This window comes from Artibeus jamaicensis, unplaced genomic scaffold (genome assembly GCF_021234435.1).
Source record: "Artibeus jamaicensis isolate MK-2021 breed Jamaican fruit bat unplaced genomic scaffold, CSHL_Jam_final scaffold_916, whole genome shotgun sequence".
Classification (NCBI taxonomy): Eukaryota; Metazoa; Chordata; class Mammalia; order Chiroptera; family Phyllostomidae; genus Artibeus; species Artibeus jamaicensis.
In genome coordinates this window covers 25,209,418-25,234,526 of record NW_026522059.1, presented here as the reverse complement: position 1 = coordinate 25,234,526, position 25,109 = coordinate 25,209,418, and the positions used below count along the sequence as shown (strand labels likewise).

Here is a 25,109-nt window from a genome sequence, read left to right as displayed (position 1 = left end):
CACCCACTCACTGTCTGCACTTCAGTGCAACCCACCCAATCCTGCTGGCAAGTTACTTGGATTCTAAAGTATTCTAAAGATCTGCCCCACCCTGGGGAATAAGACCTCTGTGCTGCAGATTACCTTTAAAACAACAAACAAAAAGCCTTTCATTTATTTTGATGACATCATACATCTCCTCGTTATTGCCTAGCCCTGAAAAGGGAGAATATGCTTTATGGAAGATTTTTTTAAAATGATGAAAGTCAGCACAAATGCCTGTAAAACTGAAGGTTCTAGGTTCTGGGACCTGGGTGGGAGCCTGGCTGGGGCGGCAGCTGTAGGATCTCTGCCGGTGACCCACCCTCTCTGAACCTCAGTTTCCTCTTCTGAAAAATAAAGGGACGGGAGCTGGAGGAGGACAGTATCGCTTACCTGCGAGGTGCCAGTGACGATGAAGTGGAGCAGTTTTGCAGGAGTCTTCCTTTCTGTCCTCGCCTCTGAGCTTGGGGCTGGCACCCAGCAGGAGCCCACAAGTGTGACCTGCATTTCATTCCTTCCACCCGCCTTCGCGCCAGCCGCCCCCGGCCTTCCTTTGAAGCACTGCTCCGGAACCCTCTCCTCTGGGCGGACTAAGCCCGCCTGATGTCAGTCACGGGGCCAACCGGCTTCTTACAAACAACTACGGTTCATCCCGTCCCCTTGACCTGTTAGGTGTCTCAGTGGACATTACCGACGGCTGTGCGGAGTCAGACCTGCCCCTCTTCGTTTTAAAATGACCGAACTCTCTTCGTAAGACGGGCTAAAAGCCAGGTGTTCATTATTATCTGTTCTTGTGTGTCATTATATTCGATTACTAATTTTGCTAGCCTATGTGATGATTTAATGTGATCCAATCACTAAAAATCACAGAGGCAAACACTCTGGGTGGGGCCAAAGCCTTGACCAATGAAAAAAGGCAGAATATGACAGCTTTATTTTTAAAAATCATTTTTATTTCATAAGTAATATATTTTAAAAGTAGAAAGGTTATGGACAAGGCCCCCCATTGGCCCCCCTCTGACCTTGGTCCCCTGACTTTTCCCCAGAGATGTAGTCGTCAACTTGTTACATGTACATGCACACACGCGTATGTATCTGTGTGAAAAATGCATAGTCATCAGAGCATAGTATGTAATGTAGTTTTTCCTTCCTATACAAAAGCTGTGGTTTATACATATTTGCCACCTACTTGCTTTTTTCAGTCATTATTATGCATTAGATATCTATCAGTATAAATCTACTTTATACTTTTCGGTTGCTCTGTAGTGTTGGGCAGGGGGAAGTCCCCCCTCTCCCCTCCTTGAGTTCTTATGGCTGGACTAACAATACAATTTACAATAAAACTTACAATAAAACTTACAGAAGGCCAGATTACCATGAGGTAATCCAGTTTAGTGCACGTGCCCAGGAGGTCATAAGTCATGCCCAGAGAAGTGATGAACCAGCCTGCCTTGTATCCTTTTCAGAGAAAGAAACAATAACTTTGTGAAGAACTGATCGGACAGACTCTCGGGCTTGGGTGCTCATTAGTGAGGAATCTAAACAAAGTTTAGGCTTGGAGTAAATTAGTAAAGGGGTAACGAAGCGTCTGTTTATGTCGGCTTGCCGGCCCTGGATTCCTCCACGCTAGAAACAAGGGTGACTCCCTGCGGCCCCCCGGGGCAAGGAGGGCAAAGTCACAGGGGAGATTTATTTCCTGCGTCCGAGGAGACAAGGGAGGGTCAGCCTGCGATCTCTTGTACCTGCTGCCAGCCAAGCCACTTTAAATCGAGGTTATCAGGATCCTACCGTGGGATACTTTGGGGTAGGCTGCTCTGGACTGAGTCAGATTTCACGGTACAGGTAAACCACAGCTTATTTAGTCATCCAGCTGATGAATGGCGGCATCGATTCCATTTCTCACTATTTTTCACTAGTAGTGGGACGAAGCACTAGTAGTGGGGCTCCACCAGCCTCTGGGCAGCCGTGAGAGGTTTTCTGCAGCGGGCACTGAGCGCCGGAGCCACGGGGTCAAAACGGTATGTGCAGATTAGGCTTGGATAGAGTCTGCCGGCTGTCCCCCGATAGACAGTCCTCTGTGCACTCCCACCAGCACCAGATGAGAGACCCACCAACCCACACCCTTTCAAAATTTAATATTGTCAGACTTCTTCACTTCTGCCATTCTGATAGATGAAAAAAATACCTTGTGATTGAAATTTTGCGTGGCTCCATTTTTCAGTAATTCTTAAATAATCTGTTAAATTGCCAATTAAGTTACAGAAGCATAAAGACTTTGGATAAGCGTTTTGTATCTTCTAATAACAGTGCTAGAGGTAGATAGAGGCTAGAGGACTGTTCGATTGGTTTGGATGATTTTTGAAATTTCCAGAAATAAAACAATTCAATTGACCTAATTCTCCTAATTCTGATGGACCCAAATATACTTCTTATCTCTAACAAAGACATACAACTAAGCTCTAACGTCCACCTAAGAGAACAACTCAGTGCCAGCTACACCCATCCCCGGAAAGAGCCTGCTGCAGAAGCTGCTTGTACTGAACTCGGAAAATGTCAAGGAGGGAAAACACGACAGATGCCAGCTGCCACTTTCTTAAAGGGCTAGCACCCCCAAAGTGAGTAAACCAATGAACGAAAGGAAACAGGGAGGAAGATTGCACTGGAAGACTCTTTCCCTATGGAAAAATTTCAGTGACTAAGCAAATGAGTCTAAAGGGCAGGCCACTTTGGAGCTGTGCGAGGGTGATTTTACATCCCTGACTGATTAGTCTGCCGACTTCATGGGAAGCAGCCAGGCCACAAGCAGGGTGCCTGGTCTGCACACAGAAGGATAAGAAGAAAAGATCAAAGAAAGCCTCCCCGTCCAAGCAGAAATGGGGCCACCGTGGACTGGGCCTTGGACGACGATTGTGCGAGCCACGGGAGGTGCTGTGTGACCCACAGGGCCTTCTCCCCCCACCTCACTCCTCTCCTCCCATGCATCACCCTTGGAAAACATTCACTGATAGTGGTGCGCTTGTCAGAATGCCTCGGACTGCATAGTAAACTGTCCCCTGGAGAGGCGGTTTCTGCCTGAGGAAGAAGAGGGAATCCAAACTGAGTCACATGAAATGGGAGAGCCCTGGCTGGGTTGCTCAGTTTGTTAGAGCGCCTGGATACACCGAGGTGGTGGGTTCAGTCCCCAGTCAGGGCACAGACAAGAATGAACCAATGAAAGCGTAAGTATGTGCAACAACAAATCGATGTTTCTCTCTCTGTTTCTTTTTCTTTCTCTAACATCAATAAAATTTTTTTTAAAGAGGAAGGAGAAGTCAAATACATGGACAGATACGATGTATAATCTTAATGTTCTCTGCCTTGCCTCTCTCTCCCTTTCTAAAAGAGCATTTGCTAATGTTCATTCAAATTCTTGTCCTCCTTCTCCCTCTGGTGAGAATTCGGCCTTTGCCCTCCATCTCCCAGCATCCTCTCTGGTGTGAAATTGGGGGACTGAGGTAAAGATGGGGACAGTCATCAGCCCCACCAGCCCCACTGTGTGGTGACTTGGAGCCGAGGTGGAAACTTCCAGGAAGGAAGGTGCCACTGACCCATCAAAGGGAGGAGACAGGGAAGGGTGAGTGAGCCCTCTGAGATCTCCATCCGATTCTAGGGTCATCAGTAGGAAAAAGGCAAGTGAGAGTCTGACTCTTCCTCTTGGTTGCCTCCCAGGTCATTAGCTTGTTTGTTGCTTCCCGGTGTGTCTTTGGGAAAAAGACTCCAGGCCCGATTTCACCAAGGACAGACAGGACTCTGCCTGCTTCTTCTCGCTGCCCTTTCTGTTCCAGCTGCTGCTCTCAGCAGGCGTCTTTCTTGCACGCTGCTGGGTACCAGGGGAAGCGTTTTTCCACCACCAGCTCCCAAGGCCAAGTACAGATGTGACAGGCTGATGACTCATCTCAGCGAGCACAGCCCTCCTCTTCAGGACCCAAGGCCTTTGGGGACAGTTAGGCTAGTACTGCAGTTGTCCTTACAGACTTTATAGGTCCATTAGCCAGTTCCTCTGCCCAACTAATGCTGTTCAAGTTCAAATGTGCTTTTTGAGTCAATATAACACTTCAAAATGTGTTGCTTGCCATTCTTTAAATTGAGCTATAATTCATATATCATACACCTGATCTATTTAAAGTGTGCAATTAAACGTGCAACCATCCCCACAGTCAATTTTAGAACATTTTCGTCACCTTAAAAAGAAATCTCTTACCCAATAGCAGTCACTCCTTATTTTCTCCCCAACAACCTCAGCCCCAGGCAACCACTGATCAACTTTTCTATCTATAGATTGGCCCATTTCTGGACATTTTATGTAAATGGAATGATACAATACATGGCCTTTGGTAACTGGCTTCTTTCCCTTAGCATAATGTTTCAAGGCCTGCCCACGTTGTAGCATGTATCAGAACTGTATTTTGTTTATTGCCAAATAATATCTCATTGTATTTATATACCGTATTTTGCTTACACATCCATTAGTGGATGGATATTCAGGGTGTTTCTGCCTTTTGGCTATTTTGAGTAATGCTGCTGTGAACATTCATGAACAGGCTTTGCCATTTCTTTGGAGTAGATTCCTAGGAGTGGAATCTCTGGGTAATAAGGTACATCTATGTTTATCCTTTGGGGGAGTCGCCAGACTGATTTCTAAACTGGTCGCATCATCTCATATCTCCACCAGCAGTGTCTGAGGGTTTCAGATGCTCCACATTTTTGCCCACACTTGTCATTATCTGTCTTTTTATTATGGCCACCCCAGTGGCTGTGAAGCGGTATGTCACTGTGGTTTTTATTTGTATTTCCCTGACAGCTAAGAATATTGAACACCTTTTCATGTGCTTATTGACCATTTTCATGTCTTTTTGGAAAAATGTTTCCTTAGATTCTTTGCCCTTGTTTTAATTTGGTTATTTATCTTTTTATTATTTAGCTGTAAGAGCTCTTTGGGAATAAGAATCCCTCATCAGAGATACAATTTGCAAATTATATATGTGGGAATTATCTTTTCACTTTCTTCATGGTGTCCTTGGGAGTACAAAAGTTTTAAATTTTGATGATGTCCAATTTATCTATTTTTCATTGTTGTTTGTGCTTTTGAAATCATCTTTCAAAAACCATTGCTTCACCCAAGGTCATACAGGTTGATGTCCATGTTTTCTCTGAAGTGTATTATAGTTTTAGGTCTTACATTTAGATCTTTGATCCATTTTCAGTAACTGTTGTATATGGTATGAGGTAGGGGTCCAATTTCATTATTTTTCATGTAGATATCCAGTTGTTCCACACTTGTTGAAAAACCAATTCTTTCCCTGTCGAATCATCTTAATATCTTTGCCCAAAATCAACTGACCATAAATGTAATGGTTATGCACCATTTTAAAGGATTTTCTTATATTAGCCACACCGAAAGCCATACATCATTATTTTATACAGTGCGCGCTCAAAAATTACTCATCAGATTGGAAATGACAAACACCTTCCTATTCTAGTTCATTTTGAAAAATGAGGAGACAAATTCTCAGTAGCTGGCTGCAGCTGCGGTTTATTCCATACATACCGCCATTCAGACAAAAATTATCATTGGCCGTTTGTTCGGGGCCTGAGCCTGGTCACTGTTTGATGAGCCGGAGTTTTGTCTGATGTGACTTCGAGAGCTTCTTCCCAGACAGATTGCTAATATCTTGTACTTTGGTTTTCGGTCATTAGGGGAATAGCCTCCAGGTGGTTGCGGTGACTTTGGATAGACTCTGTGATCACTGTCATCAGAAAAAGCCAGGGACTAGAGTTAAGGAGGAATTGCCCTTTGGCCTGCTCTCCACATGGTGTGCAGCTATCATTTTTAATTTCCATTCTCTGCCCCCTTCACTCCACTTCCAAAATGGCAAAAAACCCAGCTTGCTTTGGACACAGCTGTTTCCTATCTTTTGGGAAAATCAGTGACTTGGCTTGTCTTCTGGATGGAATGAAAGTTTTGTGAGGAGTATCAAAGAAAGACATACTCAAGCAGCACACAAATGTCCCTCCATTTACTGCTGCTGAGTTCACGGTGGGAAGAAATGTGCATGGGCACTTTGCATGCGACCCTCAAAACCCGCCAGGGTGTTGTGGAAGCCTCAAACTGCAGCCTTTAGAATTCCCTGCCTCAGCATCCCTGTGAGTAGGACGGGGTAGAGGGAACTGGGTAAGTGCCTGTTCTGGGACGCCTACTGAATCAGAAGTTTGGGGGGTTGGCAGGAGCAATCTGCATTTTAATAGAGACCACGGGTGGGGCTCAGGCACATTAAAATTTGAAAACTGCCTACTCAGGAGTTTTTCCTCTAAGGAGCTGTAAACATTTGCTACAACTACAAGCTTTGGAAACATACAGAACCTGGATTGAACATCTGTTTCTTCTCCCTAAATTAAAGGTCACTGTCCCACGGCCAGATGCGCGTCCTGAAGTGTCTCTGGGTGAAAAGGTAGCTGTCCTCACCCAGGCTGGGAGCACCGTGGGGCACTCACTGGGTGGCTCTCACCCACCCTCGGCCCAGGTTCCAAGTCATGACCCACATAGAAAATGGTGACATTCACCTCTGACAACCCTGAAGCACATGGGGGGTCTGAACTTGTTGATTCAGTTCAACTATCAAATGAATCTGTAACAGGAAGTTAAAAAAATTTTTTTGAAGGAAAAGGAAAGGGTAACATGCATACAGCCCAAGGTAAACGGCCAGGGTGGCATTGGCCAACCCAAGGGCCAAAGGCAGCTGTGCCCTAGACGTAATTAAGCTGAGTCTGTGTGTTAGAAGCCCTTTTTCTGTCCCCACGTTGACCCCACCCTTCCCCACAGAGCAAAATATCTAGGGGCCAAGGGGACACACCCACCAGAGCCCGCAGCGCTCCTTCAGGGCCAGTTGCTTTTCCTTCCCATCGTCACAGACCAGCAAGTGGCCAACGTGCCTGACTAATGCACTGCTCACCCTGGAATGTTCCAGCAATGTCAAGTTGCCATAGACATTTCCAAGTGCTTGCATTTTTCATTCTTACCCCACAGCAGAACAGTAACAAGTGTGTGGTGCCTGGACCACCCTGAGAAGCTCTGCTCTAGACTCTTGTGTGGGTGCCCTGGAATCAGCAGCCCAAATTACACCATGCCTATTCCCAGGTTCTGCAGCTTTGCACAGGGCCCAGGGGCAGCCGTTCGCAAGAAGAAGGGGAGATAAAGATTGAGTTGTGTGCTGGGGTGTCATACACATGCAGTGGAGGCCCTTTTGGTGCAGGATGGAGGGTAGATGGGAAGAAAAGGGGTGCAGGCTCCCAGCTGGTAGAGGAAGGGGGCACAAAGATTTGGGGTCAGCCCAGCTGAAGGAGCCCATTTCTCTGCACATCTGGAACCCATTCACAGTGTTCCCTTGTACCTAGCCTGCCAGTTGGGAAACAATGGACCAAGCACTTTCGGTCATGACTTTCTCAACATTTTGAATTCTGATTTCTGTCTGTGGCCGCAGGTGGGAGCCTGTCACCAGTCTGCAGACTCAGTGGGTGGCCTGTGGACGTGCCTCCTCTGGCTCACCACTCCCTCAGCTGTGTCGGGACTGGAGCCTCATCGGCCCTGCCTCATGGCCTGCCCGCCCCGCCCTTGGCATAGTGGAGACACTGTGCTGCGCCTCGAGCCAACAATTTCTCAACACTCTGGGGAAGGATTTTGTTTGTTTTCCTTAAGTTTGATGGAAAGCAAACGCAGGCAAACACCCCAAAAGGAAAGACAGGCAAACGACTTGACAATTAAAAACCATACATTATTAGCCAATAGGCAGGTAAATATTGTAATATCTCTAGGAAATCAAGAAGTATAAGTCCAAGCAATGAGCACTTTATTTTGCCCCTTAAACTGGCAAAGATGAGAAACAAAAAAGAAAATATTCAGTGTTTGTGAGGATTTGGGGAATATTGTCCTTTCATATACTGTTAGTAAAAGGGCAGTAGGGTAATAGGAGATTTATAGGGATAAATTCAGCAATACGTTGCAAAAGACCTTAAAATGTACACATTCTTTGAAGTCTTGAACACATTACTTCAGTCTTATATCCGTTGGCTGTTGATGAAATCTCTGAAGTGAATCTCATTCTCGATTTTCCCCCCTTTTTGGAGCTTTTCCTGTTATCAGTGACATTCTGAAATCTCATGAAGATCTATCTGGGTAAATACTTAAGCCAGATTTGTCTAGAATGAGTCACAGAACTCAGGAGCACTGTACTTACGTTTCTTGTAAAGGACATTCCAAAGGACACGATGAGCAGCCAGAGGAAGAAGAACGTAGGGTGAGGCCCAGAAGAGTCGCAAAGGTGGGAGCTTCCGTCCTCGTGGAGTTGGGGTGCACCACCCTCCTCGCACGTAGGGTGCTTTCACCAACCTTAATGCTTCCTGAACACTGTTATTTAGGGGGGGTATGGAGTTTCATCATGTAGTATGATCAAGCACTAACTCAGTCTCTCGCTCCTCTCCCCTCCCCAGGGGTTAGGAGGTGAGACTGGAGGTCCCAAGCCTCTCATCAAGGGAAGCCTTCCTGGCAAACGGCCCCCCCCCTGAAGCTGTCTGGGGTGTGGCAAGAGGGGGACACGAGTTGCCTCATTAGAAAAAACGGTGCTCCTACCTGTCCTGTCACTCACAAAGTTCCAAGGGGTGTAGGAGCTCTGTGTCCTGTACCAGGAGCAAGACCAAGGTCATGACAAAAGATGATCCTATCACCCCATCACTTAGGACATTACAAGGGCTTTAGAAGCTCTGCACCAGGAACTGGGGATGAAGACCAAATATGTAGTTCTTATGCTACACAGTATCCCACCCTCACAGGCTGCTCCGTGCTGACTGGGCTCAGCTGGTGGAGTGGAGCAGCAACGCACTTGGCTGCTCCTGGCCTCCCTGTGGCTGTCGTACGGCCTCGGCCCAGTTCTGGTCTCCCCCTTGGTGCTCCCCCTCGTGCTTTTATGCTTCTCTTGTCCATCAGACACTCTTTAGGCATGAATTCCTCCCTGTGGTCCCCCTCTTGTGTTTCAGTAAGGCCATTTAAACCTTATTTTGTCATTTCTTGGCATTCGTTATGGGAGGGACACAGTCCAACACCTGGAGGTGGAATTCTGGTAAAAAACTGTATAACCTTCAAACCAGTGATCCACTCCTAGGAATTCATCCTAAGGAAGTAATTAGGAGTATAGCTTTAACTACAAAGAATTTCATCATAGTAAACATTTATTTTGGAAAAGTGAAAACACATATCCAACCAGAAGTGGTTAGCAAGATAAACGGTGACCCTTCCGCACAACAGCAGGCTATGTACAAAAAAATAATATGACAATATTTCATGGCATGGCAAAATGCCACTGAGGTAGTAAGTAAAATTTTCAGGTTATAAAATTTTTTTAATCTCATTTTTATAAAATAAAGCAAAAGAAGCACATGTTCTTCTAGAAAAGGGTAACTTGGCAAGGCAGGAATTCTGGCGACTCTTCTTTCTTCTCTTTGGCTGTATTTTTTCCAGGCTCTTGGGGACCGTTTGTAGCAATTGCCATGTGCAAGACTCTAGTGCCATTCTCCGCTTCCCTTCGCCAGGTGTCCTGGAAGACGGACTGCCTTCCAATGGTGCGCCCCGACCTACAGCCCCAGGTGGAATGTCCAACCCAGAGAAGAAGACGAGCTGTGGGACCCAGTGCCCGAATCCTCAGAGCCTCAGCTCAGGCACCCAGACCCAGAAACAGAATGGTTTTCGAACCACAGAGGTAGGTCGCAGCCACAGAACCAACCTGGGCCTGGATAAAGGGAGAGAAGCTGGCTTCAGGGCAGGGCTCCGCTGCGCCTGTACCCAGGGAAGGATCAGAGAAGACCCTCCTTGCCTGAGGAAATGCTCTGCCTCACCCAGGAGAAAACTGTTGCAAACAAAACAGCAACCCCTGCCTTGAGGGTTGCTGTTTGTTGAATCAGCTGAAGTGGGTCCTTGATATTTGCACTCTAAAGGAAGTGTGTTTGTTTAAATATAGTTTTGTTCAGGTCTAGCTATCTTGATAATGAGGACTGTGCTAGTTACAGCAACCAGTCTCAGGCCAGACAGCTGAGTTGGCCAGTCTCAAGGGTTATCTGCAGGGTGGGGAGTGGGCAGGGAAGGAGAGAGGGACGACCAGTGTGGTGGAGGAAGTCCGGCATTTCACCTCAGACCCTCCGACAGGGAGGCAGTGGGACTCCCCAAGGGCAACTCTTGCTGCAGAACGTGGTGGAAGCCTCACCCCCAGACTGTTGCTGTTAGAAAGGAAGCAGGCCTAGTTAGCATCCTTTCCGATCCTGTCTTTGCTCCTAGAGTTGTTGCTGGGAAGTGCTCCTCCTGTGGGATGAGCGCCCCTGGAGGCCAGCTGAGGCTCTGCAGGCTCTTCCTCTGTCCACTCCATCCCTCTCCGTCCCTCTTCCTTGTCTTGCCCATGCCCCACCCCCATTCAAAGTCCACTGCCTACTGGATGCTCCAAACCCATTTTTCCCTTCTCCCCTGTCAAAACCTACTGGTCCTGTCCCCTCAGGGCTATGCCACCAGTTTTCTGAGGCTACAACTGGTCATCTAATGATGGAATTCCTGCTCATGTCAGTGAGTTACCACTCAAAGTTTTGGTCAAAAAACCTGTTGCAACTTCAGCTCTAGTGCTAATTAACTAAGTAGACTTGCAGGAATCATTTCATCTCTCAGAATCTCAAGTTCCTTATCCACACAATGGAAATAATATCAAAATGAGAGAACAGATGGGCCTGCTCTTTGTAAACTGAGAAGTGCCATAAGAAAGGCAATAAGGCCCTGGCCAGTGTGGGTCAGTCGGTTGGAGCATCGTGTTATAAAATGAAAAGTTTGTAGTTTCCATTCCCGGTCAGGGCGCACATGCCTAGGTTGTGGGTTCAGCCTTCACTGGGGAGCATGTAAGGTAACCCATCAATGCTTCTCTATCACATCATTGTTTCTCTCCCTCTCTATCCCTCTCCCTCCCACCCACCCACCCCCATCTAAAAAATCAATAAGCATGCGCTTGGGTGAGGACTGAAAAAAAGAAAAGAAAGGCGGTAAGGATTCCCAGGGATGGTTACACGCCAAGTGCTAAAACTCAGTGAAATGACACTGATGGATACTGTAGAAGGCAATGGGTAGGGACTAGACCGGAAGATCTCAGTGGCCGTCCTGGAATTCTTAATGCCTACTTTGCCTGTGTATAAACTGGCCTTCAAGAAGCCTAATTGTTGCTATCTCCCAAGGCCGACTGGGCCCCACAGAGCTACACTCAGAAGTGCCAGTTTGGGCCCTGACATGTGTCCTCCAGCCTACTCTCCTCACCTGTGACCTTACCCTTTGAGCCAGGGTGTGCTGTGGCAGGGAGGACGCAGCCTTGCCTGGTGCGTGACACGGTCTTCACATTTGCTTTCCCACCTCACTTCCTATCCCTCGTCATCTGTCACCTCAAAGGTGTGTTCTGCAATTTACAGAGCACTCTTAGGTCTACTGGCTCATTAAATCTTCCCAAGAGCACTGGCGAATAAGCATCATCCCCATTTTATAGACAGAGAAACTGAAGCTCATTTAATTACATGATGTGAGTGGGCTGTTTAAGTGCTGGAGGTGGGTGTCAATAACTTTAAAATGAAACAGGTGACTATTTCAAAGGGGGAGCATACAGATCATAAAGTACTTTTTAATAGAAGAATTACGTGTATTAGCTATCATCATAATAATGCTGGAAAAAACATCAACGTTCACTGACTTACAACAGCAATTTTTGTTCCCCCTTCATAATCCGCTGCAACTTGAATGAGCGAGGCCTGACTTCAGGTTCTAGGCTCCCGTTCTAAGCCGAGCGGAACCTTCTTTCCCATGTGAATTATTCTGAGAATGAGGCCAAAAGGGCAGGGGCACCCCAGGTGTCTTCTTCTTATGACTATGACAGTGTTGGGACTCAAGGCACTGAGTCCCACATATGCCACTTGAGCATATCGATTATTTTGAATTAAATTACTTAAGAAATAGCTGGTGTGAAAAGGACACCCTGACTGTTCTTTGTCTCTCTGAAGCAGGAAATGACTCTCCCAGGTGAAAGATCCCCTGATCTCCAGAGATGGGAAATTTGGGGCCGGGAGGGCGTGCAAACCAGCTTCGCCTGGATTCCTCACTAATTAAGCCCCTAAGCCTAAGTTTCTTAGTCTTGTCGATTCTTCATGAATTTATGGTTTCTTTAAAAAGTATCAAAGCTGCCTGCTTAGGTCATTTCTGTAGGTCTCATATCTGTGAGACCTCAATAGGTATGAAATTAAACTTGATTTTTTCCTCATCTGGCTTGCATCAATTTAATTCTTAAACCAGCCAGCAGAACTCTGAAGGGCATAAAGAAATACTTTTCCTCCCCAACAGTGGAAACCCAAGAGGGCCATAACCTGACTATTCAAGGCACATTTCATGTCTCTGCTCACATCATAACAACCAGCCTCCTATTGGCCAAAGTGAGTCATGTGGGCAAGCTCTACATCAGTAGGGAAAGGAAATATTCTTTGTTCCCAGTGGAGAGATAGTGAGGAGCAAACATGTAATCTACCACATATAACGTACATATGGAGAAATGCACAAGTCCTAAGTTCAATGGATTTTTACAAGTGACACGCCCACATAACCATCTTCCATATGAAGACGTAGAACATCATCACTAACCCAGAAATCCTCCCTGTGCCCCTCCCCGGTCACCACCTGCCGCCCACGGCGTGACCACTTTCCTTGCACCCAGCACCGTACACCAGGTTTGTTTACTCTCAAGACTCTTATCCAGGGAGTGACACAGCGTGCACTCACCTTCTTTTGCTCACCATTATGTTAGTGAGGCTCCTCCACATGGGTGTGAGGTGCAGAAATTCCCTCATTTTCATTATGCGTATTTCATTCTGCTGGAAGGACATTTGGTTTGTTTTCAGTTTGGGGCTATTGTGAACAATACAGATATTACCATTTTTTTTGGTTGTATGTGTGTTTAAAAATTTTTTTTAATTAAAAAAATTTAAATCTATTGGGACGACATTGGTTAATACCATTATGTTTCAGGTGTGCAGCTTTGTAGTGCACTGTCTGTATATTCTGTTGTGCTCACCACCAAATTCTAGTTTCCTCTCGTCACCATACATTTGAGCCTCCCTTCAGCCTCTCCATCCGCCCACATCCCTTCCCCTCTGCTGACCAGCACTCGGTTGTTTGTATCTGGACTTCGTTCCTTCGTGTTGCTTTATGTTTTATATCCCACATGTGAGTGGAACCCTACTGTCCCTGTCTTTTTCCATCTGACTGGCTTCACTTAGTCCGATGCCCCCAAGGTCCGTCCGTGTCGTCACAAATGGCGGCATTTCCTCTTTCCTATGGCTGAGTAGTGTTCCACTGTGTGTGTGAGCCTCGTCGTCTTTATCTGATCGTCTGCCAAAGGACACGAGGTTGTTTCCATGTAACACTCCTGTGCATGCCTGTCTGTGGGAATTCTCTTCTTTGCGTGTGATAGGTAGGAGTGAAGCTGCTGGCTCGTAGGACACGGACGTATGCAGCTTTAATAGATACCAACAGACAGTTTTCCAAAGCAGTTACACCAGTTTACATGCCAGCCAGCAGGTGATGAGTTCTGGTTGCGGAACATAAGAATTTCAAGCCAGTTAGTTGTGTCTAGTCCTTCTTCCTTAGGCCCGTCCTAGGCATAGTACGGGGTGCTAGCTCACTGTTCTGTGATCTCATTGAATCCTCCCAATGACTCTGTCGACATTGTCGTCTGCAGTGCACAGGTGAAAATGGAGACCTGTAGATAGCTAAGGAAGGCACCTCCTCGGTCCACACTCACACATGCTCTGGAGTCTTGGGTGGTAATTAAAGCAGGTCCAGACCCCTGACTCTAGCAGCAATGGAAACTGCGCCGCAGGGGAGTGAGGACCGCACCCCCCTGACCAACCAAGCACCACAGGCAGGTGGCCTGTGTGGATAAGCCATCCCTGCAGCTTTTGTTTTCACAATTCAATGAACAGTGGCTGTGTTGTAACTGTTTCCAAAATAAGGTCAGAGAGCAGATCACTTTAAGTCACTTTAATGGTAAGTATTCAGACTATTGCTGAAGCCCAGTGGTGGGCTTCCTATGCTGAGGCCCCACCAGCCACCAGATACCTTGGGTCCCTGCAAGGCTGTGGCAAAGTCTTTCTATCCAAGGTGTTGGCTTACAGCACAAGCTTCCCTCTGATGTCAGCTTTGGTCAGCAGAGCCTGCTCACACGGACACAGCTCTCAGCTGCCTAGGCTCTGTCCAAGAAAATCAGTTTTCTTTCTCTTTCCTCCAGGGCTTTGATGTACTGCTTCTTCCTAGCTTGTCTCTTACGCCCTGGGCTGAAGCTCCCTGCTTTTTCAGTGTCTGGCTCAGGCAGTATCTTGTCGCCTCTTCCTGTCTTCTTTTGCTCCCCCAAGATGATCTATTAGTGTGGCACAGCATTTCCCTGTGTGTCATCGGGCCGCCTGGCTGATGGGTCTTTGGCCCTATTTTAAAGCTTCCCTTCCCCAGAAGAACTTATTCCCCAGAACAAGATGCATTCCCTAGATAAAGCATGCATTATCACACACAGGCCAACTGCGGTATCCCCATTCAGATTTAAAACATTTGTGCCTTAAAGCTGACCCTTGTTAGGCCCGGAAACTTCCTTGCCAGTTCCCACAAGCAGTCTTTGGGGTCATTCATCTACTGTTCGTTTATTGAGAACCCTCTAGGTACCAGGCACCAACCATCCGGGAGCGGAAAAGGCATGTATGAAGCAGCTGCCAACACTAATGCGGCGAGGGTGGGAACCCAGATAATACGAAATAAATGGTGCTTTGAAAGACATGAAAGTCCACCTGGAGGTGTTAGCAGCCACTCCATTTCACACAGGCAAGATCAGCCCGCAGTTCTGATCGTTTTCCGAAGAGTGAGGAGGGGCTGCGAGGCCTGCAAACAGCAGCGTCTGGTGCTCGGAGCGGAAGGGCTCACTTCTGTTCCATCAAACCAACCGGACCTTTCCTCCCTCAGTTCCCTCTGGCCCTGTCCTTGGCCTGGTGTTAATAGGTGCTAACTGGCAAAAAACGGTGTGACCAAAGTGATCTTTCGCAAATTGGAACTGGCTGTCTTAGCGGGGAGCTCTCTTTTCCTGTGGCACCTTTTCCCTCCAGTCACCCGGGACCCCTTCGATGCTAAGGCACTGACAAATCGCTGACTCGTCTGTGTTCCCAGCTCAGCAAACAACACAAAAGAAGCTCTGTCGCTGCTTGTTCTCTCCTGCTAAGTGATTGTCGGGAAATGTGGCTGCCTCCAAACTTCTGCTCTCCGGCCTCCACGTGCCCTTTCCTCGGGCTTAGGCCTTGTGTTTTTCTCTCCCCAAGCTACCTCCTCAAGCATTCAGCTAAGGCAGAAATTGGATGTGGCCACAGCTCTGGGAGGTTGAAGCTCCGGGCACGTGGCTGGCCTCCCAGGGAGCTTCGTATCTTCAGAGCCTGCGTCTTTTGGAGGTGCTTTATTATTCGTGGCCAAGTGACCAGATCACACTAAGGGAGTGAGCCAATGCCTGGGCTGAGTCTCAGTTTAGTTTCCTCCTCCTACTCTCCCTCCCCGCCATGTCTGACTGTTGGCAAGGTTTGGTCCAGTCCAGGGGTGACGGGTGTAGCCTGTCACACAGATGGCTGTGGCTGGAGCGAGACGCCTGACCCAGAAGGGAGGCGAGGGCCCACCCAGAATTCCTCCTGGACAGCAGCCACGTGAGGCTTCTGAGAAGAGTTTGCAGAGCAACTATGAAGTTCTCCTAGAAAAATGAAAACATGACATTAAAAGGAGAGAGAATAAAATAAACTACTGGGGAAAACAAAAAAGAGGGAGACCTCTTAGAAGGGAGCCGGAGGTACTCCCTAGTTCGATCCTGGCAGGCTAGGGATGTGTGTGCGTGAGCATGCGCAGTGATCTCCGCCAAGCATCTGGCCATTGGCTGCCACCTTATGTAGTTGAAGAATGGCAAGACTCACTATTCATCTAAGGTCCTGCAGAGAAGCCAATTCTATTAGACGCCTCCTGGGGCAGAAACTTCCTTCTTCTTTGTATTCTTCCCTTGCCCCATGAGCTGATTTCAGGGTTAGGGGCCTCATAAGCACTCACTAAATACCTGCTGATTGAATGAGACCGGCTAATACTTCACTAAAATGAAAAAGGCTTCCCTTCTACCTGCCCCCCCACCCTAGCACCACTGTCATATGATCGATGACTATTGTGGGAGCCCGGTGCTTTTCCAGAGCAGGTTCTACTGCCTTCCTAGTGTTTGATCTATTTCAGGTTCAAGTTGCAAAGCAACACCTGCTTTTAGCACTTGACACCTGATAGATAGAAGCCCCAGGCTGATTCTGCCTAAGTGAGTGCCTCACCTGGGGCTGGGGGTTGCACGGGACTCGCTCCAGGCTCTGGACGTTCTCCAGCCTTGGGTCTGAGGTCCCTGCCTGGAAGCAGCAACCTGGCCCTTGGTGGGCTTGCTGAGATTAAATTTTTTCCTGACTAACCTTGAATGAATGCCATAAAATGTATGAAGCAGCAGCAAGTAAATTATGGAATTCGGGAACAGCTACAAGTTTGTTGTTGTCTGTCTCTAATGGGATTTGACTGAAAAGAAGAAAAATGTCTTGAGTTACAGCTGGCAAGTCTCAGTCTTTAATCTTCTGGGAAGGAGGAGAGGAGGAAACGAGCATTTTCAGTGTCTAGTAGGAGCCAGACACGCTCTGTAAGAGGTAAGCAGTGGCACTCCCCACCCGGGAAAACACGCTTGGGAAGGCAATATTCGGCCAACGTGGCGGCCAGAGTGGAGACTCGGCTGTGTCAGAATACAAACCCAGGTCTGTCTGCCTAGGAACCAACAATCTCCCTTCCCGTGACCTAAAACCAAATGGTGGAGGATTTTGAGTGAGCTGTGACCATTGTGGGGGGCTGGATGTGGGAGCTGGGGCCACTATTTTTAGTTCAGCACACCACCTATATTGGCATTGGCCTTGGGCAAATTGTATGGCCTGAGTGACCTCACCAACCTCTCAGGAATGGGAGCACAGCGACAGTCCCTGTCACCTCCTAGGGACAGTGCAAGGAATAGTCAATTAGGAGCATAACTGAACCCGGTAGGAAAGTTGAAGTTTAGGCAGGACAATGGAAACAGGTTCTATTTCTAGAGATCCCCCCGCCCCCTGAAGATTTATGTTCATACATGTGTTCTTTGACAGTTATCTGTTATGAGACGGGCACTAAGTTAGACTCTGGGGATTCTGTGGTGAACACCACAGACAGGGTCCCTACTTCCTTAAAGTTTATAATCTCATGAGGGTGTAGAACATAAGCAAGTTAGCAAGCAAAGAGATATGTAATCCAGCCATGATCCGAGGCCAGGAAGGAGGTACCTAGTACGGGGAGAGAGAATAAGGTAGCTGTCTGCTCGAAAGTGCTCAGGAAAGCCAGCCACATTCCATAAGAAATCATTCACCCGTTACCTCTGGGAGAGGCACAGGCGTGGCCAGCACGTGGGAGCCAGTGTCACTTTCCACTGTGTCCTTCTCTCCTCTGGGTTTTGCTTAGCATAATTCTGTATTGCTTGTGCACTTAAAATACTAGTTATACAGGAAAATCAGTGTCTGATAAATCATAATCTCAGCTGTTTGTTTCTTTGTTGTCTGCAAGGAACTGTGAAAAGAGTCATCCAACCTTATGTTAGGTATAGATGTATTTGTGGAAACATCTCTGTTTCCATTTTGGGGTGAGTGAGAAAAGGCCAAGCAGATTGGGCAGCACTCCTGAGTCTGGGCGCCCCAGGAGCAGCCGGCTGTCCCCACTTCTGCAGGGAATGACCTGCGGTGTTGACTTTCCACCCCAAGAGAAACAAGTCCATCTGTGTTTGAGGCTGCCAGGAAGATATCAAAGTCCATCTGCTTACCCTTGAGAAATGGCAGCCAATGAATTACTTCTAATTAAAGAGACAGTGTTAAGAGGATTAAAATAGATGATTCACAGAGTACCAAACCTGTGGAAATTAAAAAGAGGCAAGGGGAGAATGGAAAAGCTGTAAAACTGGGTGAGAAACAAGAGGAAGCCCATTAACAAGAGCCAGTGGTGGTAAGACTCACAAAACAAGAATTTTAGAAGTGGGAGAAGGATTGACTTAGCAGGCAGCAAAGAACGCTAAAGGTGCCAAACAGGTTTCTGTCATCATTGAGTTCGGAACCGTAAGATTTTTTTAAAGGCAGTAATTGCAATAAGGACACTTTCTGTTCATTTTCCCTGTCATTGAATAAAGAGAGTGGGTTAAATTAAAAGGTTTGGCTGGTTGAAAGCCACATCAGAAGGGAAAACCTGTATGTTTTTAAAAAACTCATAAACCCTGAGGAACAAAATGGTATAATTGTCTTGTGTGTCTACACTGCTCTTTTCTCATCGAAGGGCAAAGCAACTCCTTGGAACTTCTATAGAAAAGCATCGTGGTTCTCCTTCTCATCTTCTTTCTCCCTTTCACTTGGGCTTGAAACCTGAGGTTTCCCAGTTATAATTATAGTGCAGTGACCCTGACCCCTTGAATATCGGAGCTGCTGTGCAAGGGATGGCCTCCTCCCCACTGATGCCTCAGACTTAAAGCTTCTCTTTTATAAAATGCTTCCAAGCAAACACTGTTGCTCTGATTGTTTACTTTTCTAAATGTAATAGAATTTAATTATTGGAAAATGGATTTGCTTGGGGCATGAAAACTATGCCCATCACTGGAAGAGAGAACTATAGTCTGTCCTTTATCCACCTGCATGTCTTCAAGGTTTATTATTAGTGACGTTGTTTAAAAGAAGTAGCAATAGCTATGGTTTCCGAAGAATTCGAGTTTTCTCTGTAAATTTGGTATGCGGGACTGACATCATTTTGTGAGTGGGATTAACGTTAACGGCTATCACTGGGGTGAGTTGCCTTCCTGCAGAGGCTCCCAGGGGGCAGGACGTTGCTTTCAAACAGGTCATTCTTGGGCACACTGGGAAGAAGTGGGTCACCCTATCAATGCTGAGTGACACGCTCATTATCTCGGTAAAATTGAAGAAGCTGGCATTATTTCCCCAATTTAAGGGAAGGGGGCTGAGATTCAGAAGTCAAAGCAACAGGTCTTGTGCCAGCAAACAGGTGGGTGGCCGAGCCTTGGGCCAAGTCTAGGTCTATCCGGCCCCCGAATTGTTCTGGTGATACACAGGACTAAGAAATTGCCCCCTTGCACTTGGGATGCTCACCATACACATTCTGTGGCTGTTTCTGAGAATGCCTGTTTTATAGCCTTTTATGCTTTGCTCAGACAGGTTGCAAAATTAAGAATCAACCAACTACTGGATATTTGCTTAGGTTTTTAAGCGTAGAAAAACAGACCGAAATATAGGGAAGCACATTTGCTGTGTATAATCTTTAATAGCCATTTGTGAAAGCTTGCCAATAACTCTAACTCTAAGGAAAGCATTTAGGCAGCTTGGAAATTTTCCATTTCCATTCCGGAAAGCTCTCTCACTCCCCCCTCCCCTGCACCCTGCCCCAGTGAAGGGGCCGTCAACCTGGCCCCATTCAATAGGGCCTCTGTGTCTCTCCTCCATCCCGAGCCTCAAAGGTTGTATGCAAAGCACCTGAAATCAGATGGAATTAGCTTCACAACTGCCACACTTTTCTTTAGGAAATAAGATTTGGTTGTGGGACGTTATGAGTTCTCTGCTTTTAGGGAAAACTAACCCCATCAACATCACTGCTAACCCTGGTGCCAGTTTGGGCTTGGAAGAGCTGAGTGTCAGACTGATGGCTTAGCACTGACTACAGGTTGTTAAAGCGAGGGGACAAGGACAAACATGGTGTGCTGTGCGTTCATTCATCTCTTTACTCAGCCATAGTTAAACTGAGAGCCTGCTGTGTCTCAGACAGTGCTAGGCACTGGCGGGAACATGAAGAGGAAATCCTATGTCATGGAGTCAATGAACGAAGCTAAAATTGCATATATTCAAAATTATTTTAAACATCTCTTAAATTACCTAGAGAGCATTACCTTAGATCAGGTTCCTTAGAGGCAGATCCTGCATCAGGATTCTCATACAAGTGAGTGAGTGAAAGAGTCTTAGGTGAAACCCACAAAGAGTGGGCGGGGCTGGGTGGAGCAGAGGGCCAAGCGGCAAACATGTCAGCCCAGCTGAACAGCTGTAGTAAGGCTGCAGCCTGCTCCAAGGGAACTCCGGAGCATGAGTGGCGCCCTAGATTTATACCCCTTGAGACAAAAGGGCCAGCCTTGTATGTCCCCTACAATCAGGTATTGGCATTGGGCTGTCTCCAGGAATTAGGATGTAACCTCTTGGGCGTCTCTGGCAAAGTGACTCCAATCAAGTGAAGATAATTCTCAGAAGAAGGGTGCTGCTGTGAGCAGTTAGCAACTCCCAGCAGCTGGGGAATGGATGCACCAGCCAAGTAAAGGAAATTGTGAGGGGTATCACCAACAGCTACTACACAGCGCTTGTGTGACATGAGAGAAGCCTACATGTCATCTGTTGATAAAGACAACAGAGCAATTTCTTTTTCTTCAGTGGGGTGACAGCCCACCATTTCTTTGGACGCACTATGGAGGAAGGAGTTGCCTTATGTTCTCGGGCTGCATTATATTAAAAATATGCACTTGTCATCAGTAGGCTCACACCCAGCATGAGGAGATACTCATGCCCTGGGGGCTGCTCCAGTAGACCAGCGACTGGGTGCGTTTCCCAGGGAGCAGACCCTGGGATCTCATTAGGTGGGGTGTTCACTGAAAGTGCCCTGTCACCACCTGTGGGGGGGGGGGGCCTGGAAGCAGAGCCAGCAGATGGGGAGGCTGAGCCACAGTCCAGGCCTGACTACCGCCTTGGCTGACCACATTCCACACAGAGCTCTGAAGGTAAATGTCCTGCTTTGGGCCAAATAGCCAGGCTTTGTACCCCTGCATTTACCACCCCTCATTGGGCCACCCTGGGAAGGTCAAGGCCCTGGGTGAGGTGGCTCTCTGCAGCTGAAGCCACAAGGAAGGGACAGCTGGAGGCTCTTTGCTGACTGCACCTCCATTGGCTGGGCGGCAGGTCCCTTCTCGAATGGGGGTTGGTGGCACATTTCTGTCCAGCCACAGTGGGGACCACTCCCAGGGCACATCTGACTCACACCAAGCATGTGGTCATTGGGTGGAAGGGGCACAGAATCAGTCCTCACTAGTTAAAGCTGCTTCCACTTGGGGGAGTCTAGGGGGGGGTTGAGGACATATGACTGAAGAACCTAATATGAATCCTGGAATTTTATCCTTGGTGTACCTTCACTGAGGAGTGGATACTCTATTCCATTTTTCACTCGTTATACTTACTAAGTCTTTTTTTTTTTCATTTTTATTTAGTGACAGGGATTGCACTAAGTACCTTACATGCATTACCTTATTTAATCCTTAAATAATAACATTATGGAGAAAGTACTATTATTACTCCCCATGTTACAGAAGCGGAAACTGAAGGTTGGAGAGGTTCAAAAAAATTTGCCCATAGTGTTATGTAGTCAGTGTCTAAACCAAAGTCTGACTCCGAAGATCAAAAACCCTTAACTATTTTACTGAAACCAACTGTGAAATCTTTCACGTTACTCTTTGATGAACCTTAGCTTATTCATTCATTCATTCATTCATTTGACAAAACTTTACTGAGCATGCCTTATGCCAGGCTGTGTGCTGGGCTTGGTTTTTGGTATTAGAGATTCAACAGAGAAGCCCGTGAAAAGCAGCTAGGGTGCATGTGTTCTCCCAAGTCATTTGTCCTGCCTGCATGCATGCATGTGTGTAACAATCTCAAGAGACTGATGCAAATGTGAAGACCTTTGAATCTCTTCTAGTAACTAATTCACCGTGTTAAATTTTTTAACAGACTAAAAGAGATACTAAGCGAATGCCTGCGAAAGAAGTGACCATTAATGTTACAGGCAGCATCCAACAGGTGGACAGAAGTCGAAGAATCACAAAGAACTGCGTTAACTAGCTGAGCGTCTAACTAGAAGGGCAGATGGACGTCTTTGGTGCCCCTCACATACGGGGCCCCCCCAAGGAACCTTGAAGAAGCGTGTGCCCCTTGCCGAGCGTGAGTGGGGCTGAGTGCCTTGAGAGACTGACTGTCTTACCCAGCAGCCAACAGCTGCCTGCGCTGCTGGGACATTCTCAGCCTCCTGTTTTTCACATAAATGTATTGACACAATACTCACCTATGGTAATAAACTGAAAAGAGCTATTCAGTTTGCCTCTCTGCAATGTCGGCACTTAGGTCTGACATAGGAGTGCTGAGCTGAAGCCACAGGCCAGTTTATGGTGCAGAGAAGGTAGCAGAGGTGGATTCTGGGGGTGAAAGGGTCATGCGTTAGCTCTGTGCTCTCCTGGCCACGGTGGTGTGTGCAGTTCCAGGCCAGCTTGTTCTTCCATCCTTTCTTTTTGAATGCCGCCACCACAATGCGAGCTGTGTTCGCTCACAAGTTGGCTCTCACCCAACTTTAAACCCAGATACAGCAGAAATCAAGAAGCAGGAAAACTCCCTGTTACTCTTGTTTCCTGAGCTCAGACTAACCTTGCCAACGCCCACAGCATGTCTTTGGGAGGTCTCTGGGATGCAGTCACACCCATTCCGCCCCTTCCCACGCCCCCACCCCATGCTGGCATCCATGTTGGCCACTGAGCCATAAAACCACGGTTGTTGCGGTCAGTGCGTCCAATCAGGGACGCCCCCAATGGCTCAGCCAGACATTGCATTTTTTATAGCTTTCCAGTTCCCTTTGCTTGCGTTCTTGAGTATTTTCTCTCTCTGATCAGGTCAGTTGCAATTATTACTCAAAGAGTGGACACTGCTCACAAGAGGGAGAGAAATTCAGAACATGCTGGCTGCACACACGGCTTCCCTTACCCTCTCTGGGCGCAGCTCCAGGACGATGCCATTTTGGCACCTGCAAAGGAATCGCTTTGGAGAGTCAGTGCCTGGCGGATGTGCATTCACACTGACGTTAGATCGACACGCACTGTGTTGGGAGTCAGGAAGTTGATGCAGCAAAAAATCCCCCAGCCATATGTTTTAATAAAAATAAATTTTTCTAGCATTTCTTTAAACATGGTTAAGTGGAAGTATTTTCCTCCAAAGTAATTAATGTAGCATGGGCTTGGGAAAGGAAGGACAAAAGTTGTACCAAATGATACCAATAAACTTGTGTGTAGCTGAAACAGGCAGCCTGATGGTGTGTGCTTATACACGCAGTCCAGAGAACTGACAGCAGCAGGCCACGGCCCAGATACCCCGTCTCCTCGCCTGCCAACCCCCTTGTTCCTCCAACACAAGTAGGCAGTGTCCCTTCCTCGCTTCCTCTCTCCCTCCCTCCCTTCCTTCTTTCCTTCCTGCCTTCCTTCAGGAGATTGTTTATTCATAAAACGTTGAATGCCAACCCTGTGTCAGGCCCCATGTGGATGCTGAGAGATTTGGAGTCTGGCTAGTCACCATTGTATGTCCTGAATCCCATGGTGGACTTCATGACGAGGAGGGTGACTGAGACACTGTGCTGTGCATTGCCCTGCAGGGTGATCTCACTTTTATATTCGGGGCAGATTTCTGCCTTAACTTCTGAGTTTCCTCTGAATCACTGTACAAGACTTTTACCATACACAAAACTACAGTTTTCCCAACCCTCTATCATCTGATTCTTTGAGAAAGGGCTTTTTAGGAATTTTGTTTTGAACTTTTAAATAATAATAAAATAAAAGCAAAACCTGTGACTCCTATGCCCCCAGTGGCATTATTTAGCAGGAGCCTGAACTGCCAAAGTCGGCGTTGCTCCTGCAAGGTCAAGGGCTCACTCTCCCAGGGTGCATGCGTGGGTTTTTGTGTAGGGCGGTTCCTTCGCTGCTCACGGCTGTCAGCCACTGGCTAAGCCTCATTTCTTTTTACAGCTTTGTTTTCCGTCACTTAGCTGCCACATGTTGTTCGGAATTTATTGACTTGAAAGGATGTCTCTGTTTTATTGGGTTGGCCAAAAAGTCCGTATGGTTTTTGCCATAAAACAAAAGACATATTTTTTTCATGTTCACCAATAACTTTATTGATTTGGGTATTTTGAGTATGCTGGCTATCTTCTGTGTGGTATCACATTAAGTGTTCTCAATTAATGTCTCAATTTGATCACTGTCAACTTCAGCTGGTCACCCCACCACAGAGCATCATCCAGCAAGAAATCTCCAGCAGGAAACTACGCAAACTGCTTTTGACATGATGGATCAGTCACAGCACCTTCTCCATACACTGCACAAATCTTTCTTTGCATTTTAATTGCATATCTACCTTTCTTGAAATAATAAAGGATAACATGCCAAAAATGTTATGTATTTTCTTCCATCTTCAATATTAAAATGGCTACGCAGAAATTAATCAAACTTTGATTTTTTTTTACATGCAACACTGATATGGCAGCTGTCACAATACAATCTAACAACATTGTTTTCGATGAAATTAAAGTCAACTAAGCGCTACTAGAGCCATCTTAGGGGAAAACCAAACGACCTTTTTGGCCAACCCAGTACATAGAAACAGTTTCTCACTTCCGGGGAGAAGGGAATAAAGGGCGTGTGAGATCTGCACCTCTGCAGAACAACCCGGGTTTCACCGAGACAGCGACCAGAAGCTCAACGATGTTACCGGAAATGCATCTAGCAAATTTTCATGGGTAGATGGTATAGGAATTAATTCTTACTTTCTTGTTAGCATAACACTTTCTATTGCAAGGTTTATGTCAATAAAGTTCTCAATTTCAAACATACGGACAGTTACAACGAATCTTTACTAGGACCTTAAATTTGTATGCAGAGCTGCTTCGATGTTTTTCTCTTTTAAGCAAAGACCTTTCACATAAGAGACCCTATGTGTTCTCCAAAAAAGGTAAGGAGAACACTATTAGCACCAAGTTATAGTCATAAAAGTATTATATTTGT

General features: G+C 46.8%; 1 protein-coding gene across 5 annotated transcripts in view; it reads left to right on the top strand.

Moving 5' to 3' along the window:
• The window catches only part of BAALC (BAALC binder of MAP3K1 and KLF4), a 70,488-nt gene extending 45,591 nt beyond the window's left edge, over positions 1–24,897 (top strand). For 2 of the 5 annotated variants that reach the window (XM_053661248.1, XM_053661249.1), the window contains exons 3-4: positions 9,640–9,806; positions 22,024–24,897. In XM_053661248.1, coding sequence (XP_053517223.1) covers positions 9,640–9,806; positions 22,024–22,134 — 278 coding nt within the window. In that variant the 3' untranslated portion in view covers positions 22,135–24,897. Of the gene's footprint in view, positions 1–9,639; positions 9,807–22,023 lie in introns of those variants that run through there. The other 3 variants (XM_037133407.2, XM_037133408.2, XM_053661251.1) reach the window with 3 other exon arrangements.
• Positions 24,898–25,109: the final 212 nt, after the last annotated feature.